The sequence below is a fragment of the Phoxinus phoxinus genome (assembly GCF_949152265.1).
Source record: "Phoxinus phoxinus genome assembly, chromosome: 15".
Taxonomy (NCBI): Eukaryota; Metazoa; Chordata; class Actinopteri; order Cypriniformes; family Leuciscidae; genus Phoxinus; species Phoxinus phoxinus.
The window spans coordinates 14857841-14874281 of NC_136890.1; the positions used below are offsets into that span (position 1 = coordinate 14857841).

Genomic DNA, 16441 nt, shown 5'->3' on the forward strand with positions numbered 1-16441 from the left:
GCAACAGCACATTTTTGGTCTTGGGAGAGCGATCCTTGGACAACTTTCCCTGCGCGGCATGAAATCACCCGTCTGCCAGCAAACCATTAAAAAACGTGGGACAATGATGACGATACATAACAACAGAGTGCTTACCCGAAACCCTCCTTAACTGGCAGATTTGAAGTAAATATGGCCGTTTGCCAAATAAATAAATAACGGAGTTACATATGTATTAACAAAATTTTATCATGTAAGCTTTATGGTACACCTCAAACAAGGGAATTTATAGTATTTTATAGTGTTAATGTTAATTAGCGAGTCCACAAATGTCTTGGGTATGCAGAGAATTTGCAGCTTATACAGTATGGAATGCACACCCCTGATATATATATATAAAATATTTTTTTACATAATATATGTGTGCTATATATATAATATATACGCACGCACACACACACATATATATATATATATATATATATATATATATATATATATATGTATTAATAATAAAATAAAAACTACTAATACAATCCTTTTACATTGTAATTAATATGTATTCATGTAATTGGCAGTACTATTGGTTTGTGTGGCATTGGGAAAAAGCAAATCCTGTCGCGATTCATTGATCCTAAACACGAAGCAGTCAACAAGAGGGAATAGATGCCTTTTCTCGCCTACATTATCTGTCTTTCCATTTCACATAAACACACACCCACATGAACACCTCCACAGACGTGCCTCCACACGAGAACACAGAGCAATGAAGAGATTTATGTCCATCCTCTGCAGTCTTGACTCTATGACTGTTCGCATACATCGGGTCCAGCAGAGCACTACTGTTAAACATAGCACATCCACACAAGAACAAATCCGTCTTCTTAAAAATCCTCATTAATGCTGCTTCATACCCTTAGTTAGCTTATATCTCTGATCTCTCCTTCAAAGTGCTTTCATACGGCTTCAAAGTCAAAAATCAGCAGGGAAACATGCAGTACGGATGATTCCCAGATTGAGCACTTGATACGCATTCACTTATTTAAAAGCAACATCAGGAACAGTGTGTTCTGTTCTATAAGTAATGTGTGCATGTGTGTCCTTGCGTGATTATTTATTTTCAATCGTTCAAGGGAGTTTTCATATAATTTGTCGGCATTAATGCTTCAGCGATCATTTGGTTATGTATATGTGTTCAATGAACCTATCAATCATTGCTAAATGCAGATTACTACCAAAGGCCATGTTAACATTACAAGACCAAATTGTCTCAGTCTGTGAAAGACATTAACGTGTATCCAATCGAATGAATAGTTTTCTTTGAAATGCAATATTCCGACATATCAGCTGTTCACACTATGTGGCTATTTCTGCTACATTGCCGAGAATGACAGATAACGGCTCATCTTCCAGCGCAGCCACGGATTAAGCGCCAGGATGCTTCACGGCATCTGTGGACTAAAAGCAAAATACATGTTCGATGCCACTTCTGTAATTTGCATATAATAAGCATGAGCCTTTCGGGCTTGTGAATGATCAGGGTTGTGTTCCTTCGGTGTATCAGCACCAAATGTTGAACTAAATGCATTTAAAATAAAATGAAACTAACTAAAACAAATTAATATTAGTTTTTGATGCATGTATATAAAACAAATTCTGAAACCTTTACAACCCACCTGCATTGCTCATGAAAATGGCAATAGATTGCAAAAACACCATACTGCTGAAATATTTAACGCCATTAAACATTTTTAAAAGATTTTCAATGAACATTGGAACCTAAAATTTCTAAACTTAAAAAAAACTCTACTAAATCAAACCTAAATTAAAATGAAAAGACAAAATAATCTAAAATAAACACAGAAACTTAAAAAAACTATACTAATCTGTGTGGAAACATCATTTTACAGAGGCCTGATTTCTTGACAGGTATTGACGAAGTAATCCAGGAATGGTCCACTGGTAAGTGGCAGTGGATAGGCTTGTGTTAATAAAATGGTTGGCTATTAAATCACAGGGAAACAGTAAAAGTGATGTACTAATGGTCAGTTCAGCCTAATTGAACACTGTCTTGTCAATTAAGCAGAAAGTCTCGTCTGTTTCTAATAGAAGGTTCTTAAAATGTCTGCAATTACATTCCTGGCGAAGGCTCAAAGCACTAATAGAATATGGTGGAGGGAAAGAGCAGACTTTAATTTCAAAGCAACATTAAACGCTTTGGGAATAACCTAAAAAAATGAAATGGAAAATGAATGTGAGGTATATGCTTAAGTAAATATCAAAATATTTACTTTACGTTCAATTTAACGGGTACTTTAAATGTAGCATCTGTTTTCTGGTTTGCTGTGGTTAAAGAATGAGAGCAGTTAACTGCAAGGATGCTGGTTCAGCAAAGAGTGAGCTGTGAACCAACACCATTGAGCCTTTGAGCACAGCACACATACTAAGGCTCCCGAGTAAGGCACTTAAAGGAACAGTTCATCCAAAAAGATGTTCCAAACCCATACGACTTTTTCATCCTTACAACCTAAAGGCCTCATTATACTTCTGCGTCAAACTCACGCCGTAGCTACGTTGTAGGCTGTGTGTAGCGTGCATACCCTTCGGCGTACCCTGACGTGCACCTCTCCAAAAATGTAACAACGCGTCAATTCTACGCGGACGCAAACGCTGTGATTGGTCTGCTAGAACCCCTCCCTCGGGTTTCACACGCCTGCATGTGTAATTGCGCGTCAACGCGGACAACGACGCAGAAGTATAAACGAAAACCAACGCGTTGCCTACAGCGTAGAGTCTCCGGCGTCAGTCCGACGCAGAAGTATAAATCAGCCTTAAGAGTGGAGTTTTTTGTAGAATATCTTGGACAGTTATTTAAAAACAAAATGAAAGAGAACAAGGTCTGTCTCTAAAATATCTTTACTCCTAATCTTCTAAAGTCAAACTTATATATATATATGTATAAAATTAGCATGATATATAGTAACGAAAATAGTTTTATGAAGCCATATATAAGCCACATATTACAATCATTTATTTGTTTAAGATTTCCAGTGAATAATGACTTAAATGTCATAGGTAACAATGCAGAGAATATCAAAACCAGCACACAACTGGTCTGGATTACTTTTATGATGCCTCTATGTTGCTTTTACGTTTATGAAGCTTGACGCTTTTTGAAGTCTCGGTTCATTGTAATTGCATGTAAAAGAGCAAAAAGCACATTATCAAAAGGTCCCTTTTTCTTCATACAGACTTGAAATGACATTAGGAGGAGCAAATAATGACAGAATTTTCATTTTTGGATGACCTATCCCTGAAACCCCAGCTCCAAGGGGATTTTCCCTGTAATAAGTTTGTGGTCACTGTTCCATGGCGACAGTGTGGTACAGCTGTGGTTATAAATAAAGATTCAAGACTTACAGATTTATGGAAACTGTTTTTTTTTTCTTCTACGTTAAAGGCTTCTTTGGATGAATCACTTGTTTTTCTATCTATGGTGAGTGGTTTTAGATAAAAGCATATGTTAAATGAAAAAATGTCAGTTCATTTCAGGGCTACATTATAAAACTCATTGACTTGCCTACCTGCAGTGTACATCCATGCGGCAGGTGTTGCGCAACTGAAGACAGTTGGGTTTGCTCTTGTCTAGGTATGAGCAAGAGGGTACAATGGTCTGTCTCCTCCTCTCAGCACAGGCCTGGTCCTTGCAGGAGCAGAAGAGAAGCCCGTAGGTGTATTGCGTGTCAACGCGCTCAAAGAACTGACGCAAGGCTTTATGGCAGCGCTTTCTGTTGCAGCTGTCCTGTGACTGAGACTGTGAGGGTTGCTGGCCCTGAGTCTGCGCACGGGTGCAGGTGGAGATGTAGTTGGAGCGCTGGCGCTTGCAGTTTTCATTGAGGTTGCAGGCTTTGGTGGCGTCCAGACAAGGGTTGCATGGGCGGCTGGGATCTGAGCAGTGTGGCTGGCCTTTACTTGTGCCAGAGTGTATGCCTAGGAGAGGAGAGGAGAGCAGGAAAGACAAGTGAGATTGTGTTTGTGAGAATGATATGAAGAGAGTGAAAGAAGAATCGAGAGTGGGTGTGCATAAGAAAAAAAGAGTTGCACAGATGTATTGGACAACTCCAGCACAACAATGAACTCTTTGATCTGATTCCAACTCAATGTCGCAATAGGGATGCTTTCAGAACACACACACACCTATTATTAGAGGACTGTTCATAGATGTTTTTTTATTATTATTATACTGGACTAATGATATTGTCTATCCCATAACCATAACACCACCCCTAAACATAATCCTGCATTTTTAATAATAATAAAAATCCTTATTTAGCGATTTACTTATTTGGACAGCTGCATGTCCTCATAATGTAGGGGAAGTGGCCTAAAACCTGAAGACAAGACATTGAGTTGTGTGTGTGTGTGTGTGTGTGTGTGTGTGTTTGTGTGTGTGTGTGTGCGTGTGTCTGTGTGTGCTTGTTTATGTGATTTTTGAGGACGTAAATTTGTATAATGACATGTGTATTACACTGGTATTACAACTTAAACGTGGTTTATGAGGACATTTCATGAGTCCTCGTAATTAAATTTTTTATAGAAAATGTAAAAATGCAGAATGTTTCCTGTGATGGGTAGGTTTAGGGATATGGGGCAGTGTAAGGGGATAGAATATACAGTTTGTACAGTATAAAAACCATTATGCCTATGGAGAGTCCTCATAATGTAGTTGCACCAACATTGCACCAACATGTGTGTGTATACACTCACTTACACATCATAATATCCTATGATGGCAAAGCTGAATTTTCAGTAGCCATTACTCCAGTCTAATATGTGTCATTCTACATGCTGATTTGGTGCTCAAGAAACATATCTTATTATTATCAGTTAGAATGGGCAATGCACTTTCGTTGTGGATTATCCCATGTAATCCCGACCTTTGGCTAACAAGGTCCTGACAAAAGAATGGACATGAAACATTAGCTGTACCCTTGCTAAAACCAAAAGATGTTTAAATGTATTATCTAAAACCCTACTGAAACCATTGCATTATTGAATCCTCAAGTGATGTATATAGTGTGCACACTCTGATAAGTACATTCAAGATAAAGAAAAAGTGGGGAAAGGGAAACAAGGGCATGTATCCAGCTGTGCGACGTCTGTAAGTGTTCAGTTGAAGGCAGCTGAACGAAGTATTCAGGGGATTGTGGAACTATCAGCTGGAGACTGTGGGGAAGTTCTGGACCTCTAAAAGTGTATGAAGGTCGGCATTGATATGTTGCCCTAATGGCGTCTCTAGCCTTGACGGCAGCTCTGGTGATTGGAGAGAGAGAGGGAGAGAGAGAAACTAATAAAACCCAGTGGGTGTTGGTATAACTTTGAGAACAGATGGTTTATCAGACCCCTTGTGGAGAGTAAAAGACGAATTTCATTCCGAATGGGTTTTTGTTACTTATGAATAAAGTGCTAATGATCTAAATGTCTGAACTGTTTACTCTAAATGAGTGGAAATATAATATTTATGTAAATAAAAAGGGAGTAGGCATATAAATTACCTTGTGTTATGGCAGCAAACGACTCAGGGAAACATTAGGGATTTTTCATGAAGTCCTTTGAAGTTATTTTGAAACTGATTGATATTAATAACTATCTTGATGTTTGTTGGGAGTAATCTTGGTTTCAGAGTAGACATCATTGCTCAGAGGTCTTGTATTTACAAAGCAATGATTAATAACACATGTTCAGAAGCCTGACATTAATAAGACATGGGAATGTTTACATCGAACATATCCTTACTTATTAAAGACTCAAACATATCCTCATATTACTCATCTGTGTTACAGATTTATACATTTGATGTAGATCTGGACTCGTGACTTTACCATGGCCATCCCTGCTAGAAGCAAGTACAAGCATTTGTCAGATATTTGAAATAACACAGATTGCCTCTGATCTCAAGTATCACTACAGTTAAATACAGGAGGGACTCCTGAATGCAATCAATACAATTTGTAGCAAGTGCAATCAATGCATGAAGCCTCTCTTCCTCGTAACCTTACTCCGCAAGCTTGTTTTAGGCTTAAAAAGATTCATTTCCCGAGGAAAAAAAAAAAAAAAAAACACACACACACCAGAAGTACATTTACTGATCCTCTCTGAATTTGAAAATACAACCATATTGATATGTTTGCATATCAATTGTTATTTTTGTTAACTCACCCCATTGTTGTTTTTTCACAAAATATAATTGTTTTACACAAACATGTGAAATTAGTTTGTAACACATAATTCAGTACTATTTTATCTGTATAGTTTGATATTGTTAGTACATCAGATAGATATCCATCCCTCATCCAATCATCGTTATGGATATCATGGATAGAGATATGAAAGGGCTGCACAGTTGTGCAATATATAAATAAATAATATATTGTAATTGCTATTGAATTATATTTGTGTGTGGCAGCTGCATGCAAAATTAGTATTATTAATAATAACAGTAATAATAATAAAAACTAGCTCAAAATCACAAAAGGGTTTATTGCATGAAAAACAGCTTTCTAATAAATAAACAAGTGATCAATGTATAGTAAACAAATGTGAAAAAAATCATACTTTGACAATTCCAATATTGTTTGTGAAAGTCCAACAAAGTTAAATGTGGCAAAATAAATACAGAAATAAATAATCAAACCTGAAAAGTTTTGTGGCTCCCTATTTTCATTTCATTATCATTGTACACTTGGCGGCTTAGTTGTAACACTGCGCTATACCACTAACCCTGCTGTATAAAACATATTTTAAGCCTAGCTAACAGTTGCTAGGAGTTGCTTATATGTTTCAAAATGGTGCTATGTTTTAGCCAACAAGACAGTGATTAAGGTAATATAAAGTAATATATTTGGCTCATTTGCATGTGCGTCCTATCTCTTGCAGAATTGTGACACATGATGCCGTGAGCATGTAAGATATGCTGCTGCTGCATAAATAGATATACATAAATCCAATAGCAGATCTAGGCAGGCGGAGCTGGGGGAGGTGCAGGACTAGCTTACAGCAAACACTGATCCAGACTATTCAAATGTTGAGCAAGCAATCACATGGGCCGCATGATCAGCAGAAGCCAATCAGCTTATGTCATGCGGTAATGATGTGATTGCTTGCAAACTGCACATAAAAGGACCTACAGTATCAGGCCCTAACTATATATTAACAATAATATCAATATTGGTTTAAATGTATCTTGTTTAGATGTTTTTTATTTAAACTTTAGATATTTATCCTGGAAAACATGACAAAAACACTGAATATGAACATTATTTTGCAGTGCAATCTATAGCTATTTAGACTGAGGTCAAACAAGTATCCTGTAACATTACGAGGTTGAGAAAGTCTCTTGTAATTGGTGCAATCTTATGTTCCCATAATACTAACAATAATAACCCTTTAAAAGTTCTTACTGTCAATCGACAAAAGCCATTTGCAATGTTCTGAATGAGCGGCAAGCAAAGGTTACCCAGATCTAAAAATACTGTGTGGTTTTAGAGTGTTTCTAAATTTGATTCAGTAGTCCTCGCTCTCTTGTCGTGTGTGTGTGTGTGTGTGTTTGTGAGAGAGCAATTTTAGGTGTGTCTCACAGTGGAGGAAGAAGCCGTAAATGAGGTATGAAATTGGTTGGCGAGAATGTACATAAAAAAAGCGTCCAGCGTCTGGAGGTCAGAGGATGCTGCAGCACAGACTGCGCTCAGCATGCACAAACATTTGCCTGGTTAAAGAACGGGATAGGAACCGAACAGAAGGAAATGGGACAAAATATTGGGAGATGTTCAGATATCCTGCAAATATCAAATACAGGAATCCACAGTAGCCCAAAGTCCATAACAAAAGTGGTGCAACTGTTTTAGTGAATTCAACCAATACGTTTCTTACATTTAAGTCATGACAACAAATGACACTTGGAATTTTATTTGGCATCAGAGAGAAATAGAAAACCATAAACCTCCTCTAGAGAGAACCATTTGGGTCACAAAAACTCCATACTGAGATAAAAAAAAGTGAAAATGACAAAGGTATAAAAAGGATTTACAGTTTTTTCTTTCTTTTCTTCCTCTCAGCAAGAATACTGGAGGGAGCCCAGCTATTCTGTAACCTGTAAAACAACCTGTGACCAGAAATGACCTGCCTGCTGAAAGGTCACAAATACTGTGTGATAACCAGAATCATTTAATGAATTAGTTTGAGTTTATAAGGCATGTGGGCAGGGGCGTTGCTAGACCCCTTTTACTAGGGCACGTGCCCCAGTATAAATCTGCTGTGCCCCAGTAAACCTGAAGTTTGAGTTTAACAATTTATTTTATTTGTCCGTGTATTTAATAGAAATTATATTATATGGTAATAGAAATGATCTATTTGCAACGCAGTAGTAAAACAATCAACGCTTGTAAAAGCAGCGCAGTTTAACCGAAAACAGAAGCTGACCCGCGCGACAGAAATCCATGTCCGGTGTTTCCTAGCAACTGCAGCGCGCACACATCTGAGCACACCGAAGTCCGGTGTTGGCACGCTATTGAGGTAGGCTATGAAAACATGACGAAACAAAAGTTTCTAAATAATACAAATAATAGTATTTTTATTCATTATTTGCTTCTATTGTTATCCAATTTTTTTGCCTTCAGACACCTTAAAATGCACATATGTAGGTCCGAGAAATCCAAATTTTCTCAGGGGAGCATGCCCCCCAACCCCCCTAAGTTACCTAACTACCCAGCCTGGTGTTTTTGCAACCTGCCGCACTGTATAGCACATAAAATAAACACATTGTTGTGTTCTGTACGGGCTTTGATTGTGTGTCATATCAATGAATCATCAAGTTTATATTTAATTGACCTATCGGTAAGCCCGCCCTCCTTAGTTACTGTTGCTATCTCAGACAAGCAATGTGGGATCTGTGCCCCAGTAGAGCTGCATGTGGGTTTATTTTATGTGCAAATACTCATACTAAGCAAGCTACTATACAGATCACTCACGGGCATATAATGTGTGAATAATGCACAATGTGTGCAATGGACGGCTAAAGGGACAGCAGGTTCAGTCTGGGTTATTCACAGCTCTTGGCACTGACTACGCTGATTGCAATTAGGAGAAGTGCCACAGTTTAGATGTAATCTCCTCTGAGGTGCGTGAGCTCGTTAGAAAGTCTTTAGCTTCTACTGTTGCTGCGAGGAGAACGGGAAGCCTTTCTTTACTTCTCATTACTCATTATCTCCTTCTATTATAATGCTTATTTGGGAGGGAGAGGAAGAGAGAGAAAAGCAGCGATGGAAAGAGAGATCCAAACTTTTTCAGTCTGCAGTAACAGAATGGGTCCCTGAGGTTCACTTATAATATTAGTAAAAACAATTCTGCAACAAAATCTTTATAATATGCTTTTTATTACTATGCTCAATCATCTTACTGACCTCAGGAATTACATTGGTTATATAATTGTTTTAATAACTTCTAAAAATGCATAACACTTTACAATAAGGTCCCATTAGTTAATGTTAGTCAATGTATTAACTACTAAAAATAAGCAATATATTTTTTACAGTGGTAACAATAAGGTTCATTAGTTAACATTAACTAAATTAGTTTGCATGAACTAATAATGAACTGCACTTATACAACATTTATTAATCTTTGTTGATGTTAATTTCAGCATTTACTAATACATTATTAAAATCTTGTTAACATTAGTTAATGCAATGGGAACAAACAGGAACAAACAATCAATGACTATATTTTTATTTTACAACGTTAACAACGATTAACAAATACAGTAACAAATGTATTCCTCATGGTTAGTTTGTGTTAGTAACTAATGTTAACTAATGAACCTTATTGTAAAGTGTTACCGTTACAGTTTTTATTAATCTTTGTCATAGGCTGAAACGCAGAATGGGTGTTGATGATGTAGGATTCAAATGTATTCATCTATTGCAGAAGTATGAAAAAAGTTTTTGCTGTTGAAAGTTACAGTAATAATCTCTTTTATCTCAAAACATCCAGGAAAATTTGACTCCTCATTATATGAATCGTTTGATTTGTGTGGACATTTCTGAAGTCTAAAACCTGTTTACTTTCAAACTTTTAGCATCAGCAGGGACCACAAAGCGACAGTCTTGTTGTTGGTTTAATAATCAGTGGCTATACGACCCAGGCTTGTTTGTATAACGCAGACCATATCTCATTCCCTGCTGACAGGGATGCCACATGGTAAACAAAGTCTCATTACATTTCTCCATTGAAGGGGCACAAAGGCAACAGTGAAGTATGAATTTCAAATGTGCTTTTACAGTTAATATAGCCAGCAGTAAAGGGGAAAGAAACAATATATGCGCAAGGTAATAGGAAGAAGAGAGAAGATAACAATGTCTTGAACTAAGGTTGTGTTGGGTGTTTAACAGTGTTTTCCCTTTGAAGGGAATGAAGGGGGACGAGAAAGAGGGAATTGGTCTCAGTGGCTGAAGGTTACGTTTTACACTGTAATTTGTAAACACATCTTTGCAGTTTTGCACAAGTTTGTCAAAATGTTTGTGTTCTCATATAATGTAATGTTCTGAATCAATATATGCATGGTTCAAGATTGAAAATTAGAAGTGTGATACATATTTCTTCAGTTTCACTTTTTCAGTGTCACTTTTTGAGGGGGTCATTATAAAGATTTTGTGTCAAACGTATGTCCCTTGACTTTTAGTCCAGAAACTCTTTTTATTTTATTTATTTTAATTTATTCTCAATTAATTTGCCTGTTTGATTTTTTGCGCATATACTACAGGGCTGTTGAATGCTTGAATCTGATTGGTTGACGAACATTCTAACGTGTGCAATTACTTTCACGGTAAATGCACGACTAAAGTAGTTCCAGGCAGACATTGACCGCATTACAGTTCCATATCATCTCGCCAAATGATTTCAGTTATTTCAAAGGTCCTTATAGTCTACAACAGCAAAAGAACCAAAACCCACAACGAAACTCAACAAGCAAATACATATACAATAGGATAAAAACGACAAATTATTTCCATGTTTCTTGCCACAAAATGACGTTTTATTATATATGGAAAGCAGATGCTCTCATACTCTTCAGCCGCTCTTTCCTACTCAAACGCAGTAACACACACACACATATAGTATGGACACACACTCGCACAGAAACGTGTTGTTAGCGCTGCTCTGAAGAGTTTCAAACTTAAAAGCTACTTGACATTTCTCACTAGCGAGGTAATAACGGCTGTCACATTGTTAATGTGTTTTCTGTTGTTTCCTTGGACTTTTAGGTTGTTTTTCTCATTCAGTGTTTTTCTTCATCTCTGTCGTCATTTTCATTAGTTCATTTTCTTCACCTGTCTAGTTAATCAGTTAATCATCCTTCATTGTCTTCACCTGTTGTACCCTCGTCATCCTCTGTGTATTTAAGTTCCTGTCTTTCTCCTTTCAGTTGTCGGTCAATGTGTGTATATGTTATTGTGTATGGAGAGTGTTACCCTTGCCTGTACCAGTTTTGTTTAAGTTTTATTATAGTAAAAGTTTGAATTGGAACTTTGGGCCTCTGCCTGTCTTCATCCGCACCATACCCGTGACAGATTGACCGACCAAAAAGTAATGGAGGCATTTCTGTTTAATCAGAATGGGAGTTCATTGGAGGAGTTTGTGGACGTATTCCTGCATCTTCATCAGGATGTTTACTGGGAGGAGGAGTTTCTGAAGCAACGGTTCTGGAGAGGACTTGATGATCCACTAGCCCAGATTTTGCTGCTCAGGGACTTAGATCTACCTTTTATTGAGTTTATGGACAGAGCTCTTTGGGTTTGTGGTTCCTCCCTCACGGTAACACCAGCCGATCCAGAGGCACCGCTGGTCCCGACCAGCCCAGAGCTTCCTGCACCGCTGGTCCCGTCCAGCCCAGAGCTTCCTGCACCGCTGGTCCCGTCCAGCCCAGAGCTTCCTGCACCGCTGGTCCCGTCCAGCCCAGAGCTTCCTGCACCGCTGGTCCCGTCCAGCCCAGAGCTTCCTGCACCGCTGGTCCCGTCCAGCCCAGAGCTTCCTGCACCGCTGGTCCCGTCCAGCCCAGAGCTTCCTGCACCGCTGGTCCCGTCCAGCCCAGAGCTTCCTGCACCGCTGGTCCCGTCCAGCCCAGAGCTTCCTGCACCGCTGGTCCCGTCCAGCCCAGAGCTTCCTGCACCGCTGGTCCCGTCCAGCCCAGAGCTTCCTGCACCGCTGGTCCCGTCCAGCCCAGAGCTTCCTGCACCGCTGGTCCCGTCCAGCCCAGAGCTTCCTGCACCGCTGGTCCCGTCCAGCCCAGAGCTTCCTGCACCGCTGGTCCCGTCCAGCCCAGAGCTTCCTGCACCGCTGGTCCCGTCCAGCCCAGAGCTTCCTGCACCGCTGGTCCCGTCCAGCCCAGAGCTTCCTGCACCGCTGGTCCCGTCCAGCCCAGAGCTTCCTGCACCGCTGGTCCCGTCCAGCCCAGAGCTTCCTGCACCGCTGGTCCCGTCCAGCCCAGGGCCTTCGCCGCTGGTCCCGTTCAGCCCAGAGCCTTCGCCGCTGGTCCCGTCCAGCCCAGGACCGCCTTCGCCGCTGGCCCCGGTCAGCTCAGAGTCCTCTTCGCCGCGGGTCCAGTCCAGTGCTGACCTCCCCAAGAAAATTTTGGGGGGGGGCAATAAGTCCTCTGAGGGGATCGTGGAGGCCCTTCCGACACGGTCGCCATGGCCGCCCGAAGGGTCCTCACCGCCATGGCCGCCCGAAGGGTCCTCACCGCCATGGCCGCCCGAAGGGTCCTCACCGCCATGGCCGCCCGAAGGGTCCTCACCGCCATGGCCGCCCGAAGGGTCCTCACCGCCATGGCCGCCCGAAGGGTCCTCACCGCCATGGCCGCCCGAAGGGTCCTCACCGCCATGGCCGCCCGAAGGGTCCTCACCGCCATGGCCGCCCGAAGGGTCCTCACCGCCATGGCCGCCCGAAGGGTCCTCACCGCCATGGCCGCCCGAAGGGTCCTCACCACCGTGGCCGCCCGAGGGGTCGTCTCCGCCGTGGCCACTCGAAGGGTCCTCACCACCATGGACGCCTGAGGGTCCGTCTGCTCCGCCATGGCCACGCCCTCATCCTGCTCCGCCCTGGCCACCTGCACGTCCTGCTCCGCCCTGGAGGCTTCCTGCTCCAGATCGGCCACCTGTTCATCAGCCTCCAGGGCGCCCACCCTCCCACCCCTTTGGATGTTTTACGGCGCGAGGACGCGCCTGGGGGGAGGGGGGGTTCTGTCACATTGTTAATGTGTTTTCTGTTGTTTCCTTGGACTTTTAGGTTGTTTTTCTCATTCAGTGTTTTTCTTCATCTCTGTCGTCATTTTCATTAGTTCATTTTCTTCACCTGTCTAGTTAATCAGTTAATCATCCTTCATTGTCTTCACCTGTTGTACCCTCGTCATCCTCTGTGTATTTAAGTTCCTGTCTTTCTCCTTTCAGTTGTCGGTCAATGTGTGTATATGTTATTGTGTATGGAGAGTGTTACCCTTGCCTGTACCAGTTTTGTTTAAGTTTTATTATAGTAAAAGTTTGAATTGGAACTTTGGGCCTCTGCCTGTCTTCATCCGCACCATACCCGTGACAACGGCGCTGTTCTTGGAGTAGATCAACTTACAGTGCATTTCCACCTTGGGTGTGCATTATTTTTCTAATAATTCATCGGCTGAAAATTGTATTAATTTGCTTATTTTTCATATGAAATATTTAAACGTATCATTACTATTACATTGTTTAGTATTTGTATGATAGATTTTTTATTTATTTTATTTATTGGTTATGGGGTTATTTATTGATTATTTATCTGATCAGGGGTAGGTATTTTGATATTGACACTAACTATGAGAATATGTCACTATGATATTGTCACCGGTGTAACAATATCACAGTGATATTGTCACCGGTGTTTCAACTCTTATTCAATGTGTTCAATAAAATAAAAAGAACAATAATAATCTAAAGTCAAGTTGCCCTTTATAACTGATAATAATTACAAGAAACTGCTTTCAAAAATGTACTAAATTCAAATTAGTTTTGTAAGTTCTAAACTCAACATGAGCTACAAGAACTGAAAAAAACAAGCTGGGTTGTTTCAAATGGACAAACCCAACCGTTGGTTTAAATTTACCTATAGCTTTTACCTTTTTAGTTTAAACCAAAGGTTGGGTTTGTCCATATTTGACCCAAACATGGGTTAAAACAACAGTATTTTTTAAAGTGTCTTTGCTAATTTCAGCCAGAAATCTCTAAGTTTTCAATGCCAGGTGTGAGGAACTCAGTGCTATCATTGGCTCTGCATGCTGTCAGATCATCGCAACATGTAGCTATCGCTTCATCTCCCCTAAGGACTTATCCTGGCAAATATACCCAATCATTTCCAATGCTGAACTCAGAATAGAAAAATGCTTGAGGCAATAAAGACAAAGTGAATTACAAAGATTAAGGTGTTTTTAACAGGTGAATTGCATAATCTAATCTTAAATCGACTTTAATGATAAACAGCAATATTTAAATTTCTTATTTACATTAGCCATGAAGTAAAGTGTATTATCATAAAATCGTCATCAATCTCACTCATGTATTGTCCAAGTTCCCTTTGCACACATACTGTATGTTTTCATGCATTTCATGTGCACTTCGGATTCTGAATATGAGCAGAAAGCTCATAAAGTCTTGCTTTTGTTACTCACACTATTATTACCTTCTCCGTCTGCCTGTTGTGACAGTAATGCTGGCCATGACCGTAAAAGTGGACCTCCAATACAGCAAATAAACGCTACATGAAGATACTAAACGCAAGAAAATGATTATGAAAGAGGCCGCCATCATTCAAACTGTCAGTCTGAATGCTCTTTTATTGGTCCAAAAGATTTGATCAGAAGCTAGTGTAAATCTGGAAGCCACTATCAGTATAATAAAACTGCACAATTATATTATTCTGAACCTGCAGAGATTATGGTCTCATGCCACCATAATCTCTTTTCAAACCGTTTTAGACCCAGTCACTGAATTTCTTTCAAACAGGATTATGCAGGCATTTTTGAGATGGTTTCTCACTAAAAGTTCTTAGTAAAAAGCACTTCAATGAACCGAGTGTATTATTTTGTGCACTGACTGACATTTCTTTTTTAAAGTTTTTTTTTTCTTCAGTCAAAATGGTTTGGCCATATTATAAAGATCTCTCATTTTGATCAAACACAGAATGCTTACCACCATTTTGTCATATGATTAGGTATTTCCTGTATATTCACAGTGTTTGCTGTGCAAAACCACCTAATCTTTATATAAAAATGTGTAACATAATTTTTTTTATCAATTCTATGCAACATAACACTTAATAGGAACAGTTGCAACAAATTTAACTATAGCTTTGATTTTTCAAAAGCTCAAAGAAACTGCACACCTAACTTTGGTGAGACACAAAATGTCACACAACGGAAAGATTCCTTCTTTAATGCAAATTGAAAGGTGAGAAAATAATAAGTGATTTCTCACAGACCACTGTGCCTGAAAGGGTTCATCTCATTTATATTCTACTTGTTCTATTCTTCTATTTGTCTGCATTTCTTTTTCGAGTGGCTTATTCTGTTGGGAAGTATTTCTGCTCGACAGGCTTGAGGGATTTGTCAAAAGAAATGAAAAAGAAAGTGAACAAGCAAGAGAGAAGATTCTCCTGTTAATAGACTCTTCGCCGGCACCTGAAATGACCCATGAAGAGAGTCTTATGTCATGTCATAAAATGCTCTGTCATATTTCAGGCAGACAAATATTTTTTTGCCCTGGCCTGATATCTATCAAATTGAACACAGAGTGTGAACCACAACATGAAGTGGTACTCTGAGATCCTGAACTGTTGACCTGTGCAAGGGGAAAGTTTACAGAGGTATTCGACACAACAACCAAAATGTAAAGCATTTGCGACATAAAGCTGAAAAGTAATCTTTTAATCTAAATATTTTAGTAGTAATTCATAGTGATGTCTGTTTGCCCTCGATTAGCCTACATAAAAAGGTTATTGCAAATTTAGTTTCAGTTATTTGGACTTTACATCTCAAAACTTTACATCTTGCAACTTTGACTTTGTTTCTCATAGTTGCAAATTTGTTTGTCTGAATTGTACAGTATGTGTACAATAAAATGACAATGTAATTACTGTATATCTGCATATCGACTAATTTGACTGCATATCTCATAATGTGGCTTTTAACAAAGTAATATGCAAAATCTCACACTGTAAATAATTACATGATCAATAAGTTATGACAACATAATGTTACATTGCTTTAACTCATCAAAATAAGTTAAGCAAGTATACAAGTTATACAAGATTCAACTCATTTTTTAAAGTCAGTTTAATGTAATTTATGTTGAAATGCAGTATGTTAGTATTTTTTTTTTCCAGTGCA

The 16441-nt window shown here is 39.5% G+C and overlaps 1 protein-coding gene across 2 annotated transcripts in view; it reads right to left on the reverse strand.

Moving 5' to 3' along the window:
• Positions 1–16441, reverse strand: part of gfra2a (GDNF family receptor alpha 2a) — a 79217-nt gene that overhangs the window by 32479 nt on the left and 30297 nt on the right. For both annotated transcript variants that reach the window (XM_079636481.1, XM_079636482.1), the window contains exon 4: positions 3564–3969. In XM_079636481.1, coding sequence (XP_079492607.1) covers positions 3564–3969 — 406 coding nt within the window. The remainder of the gene's footprint in view (positions 1–3563; positions 3970–16441) is intronic.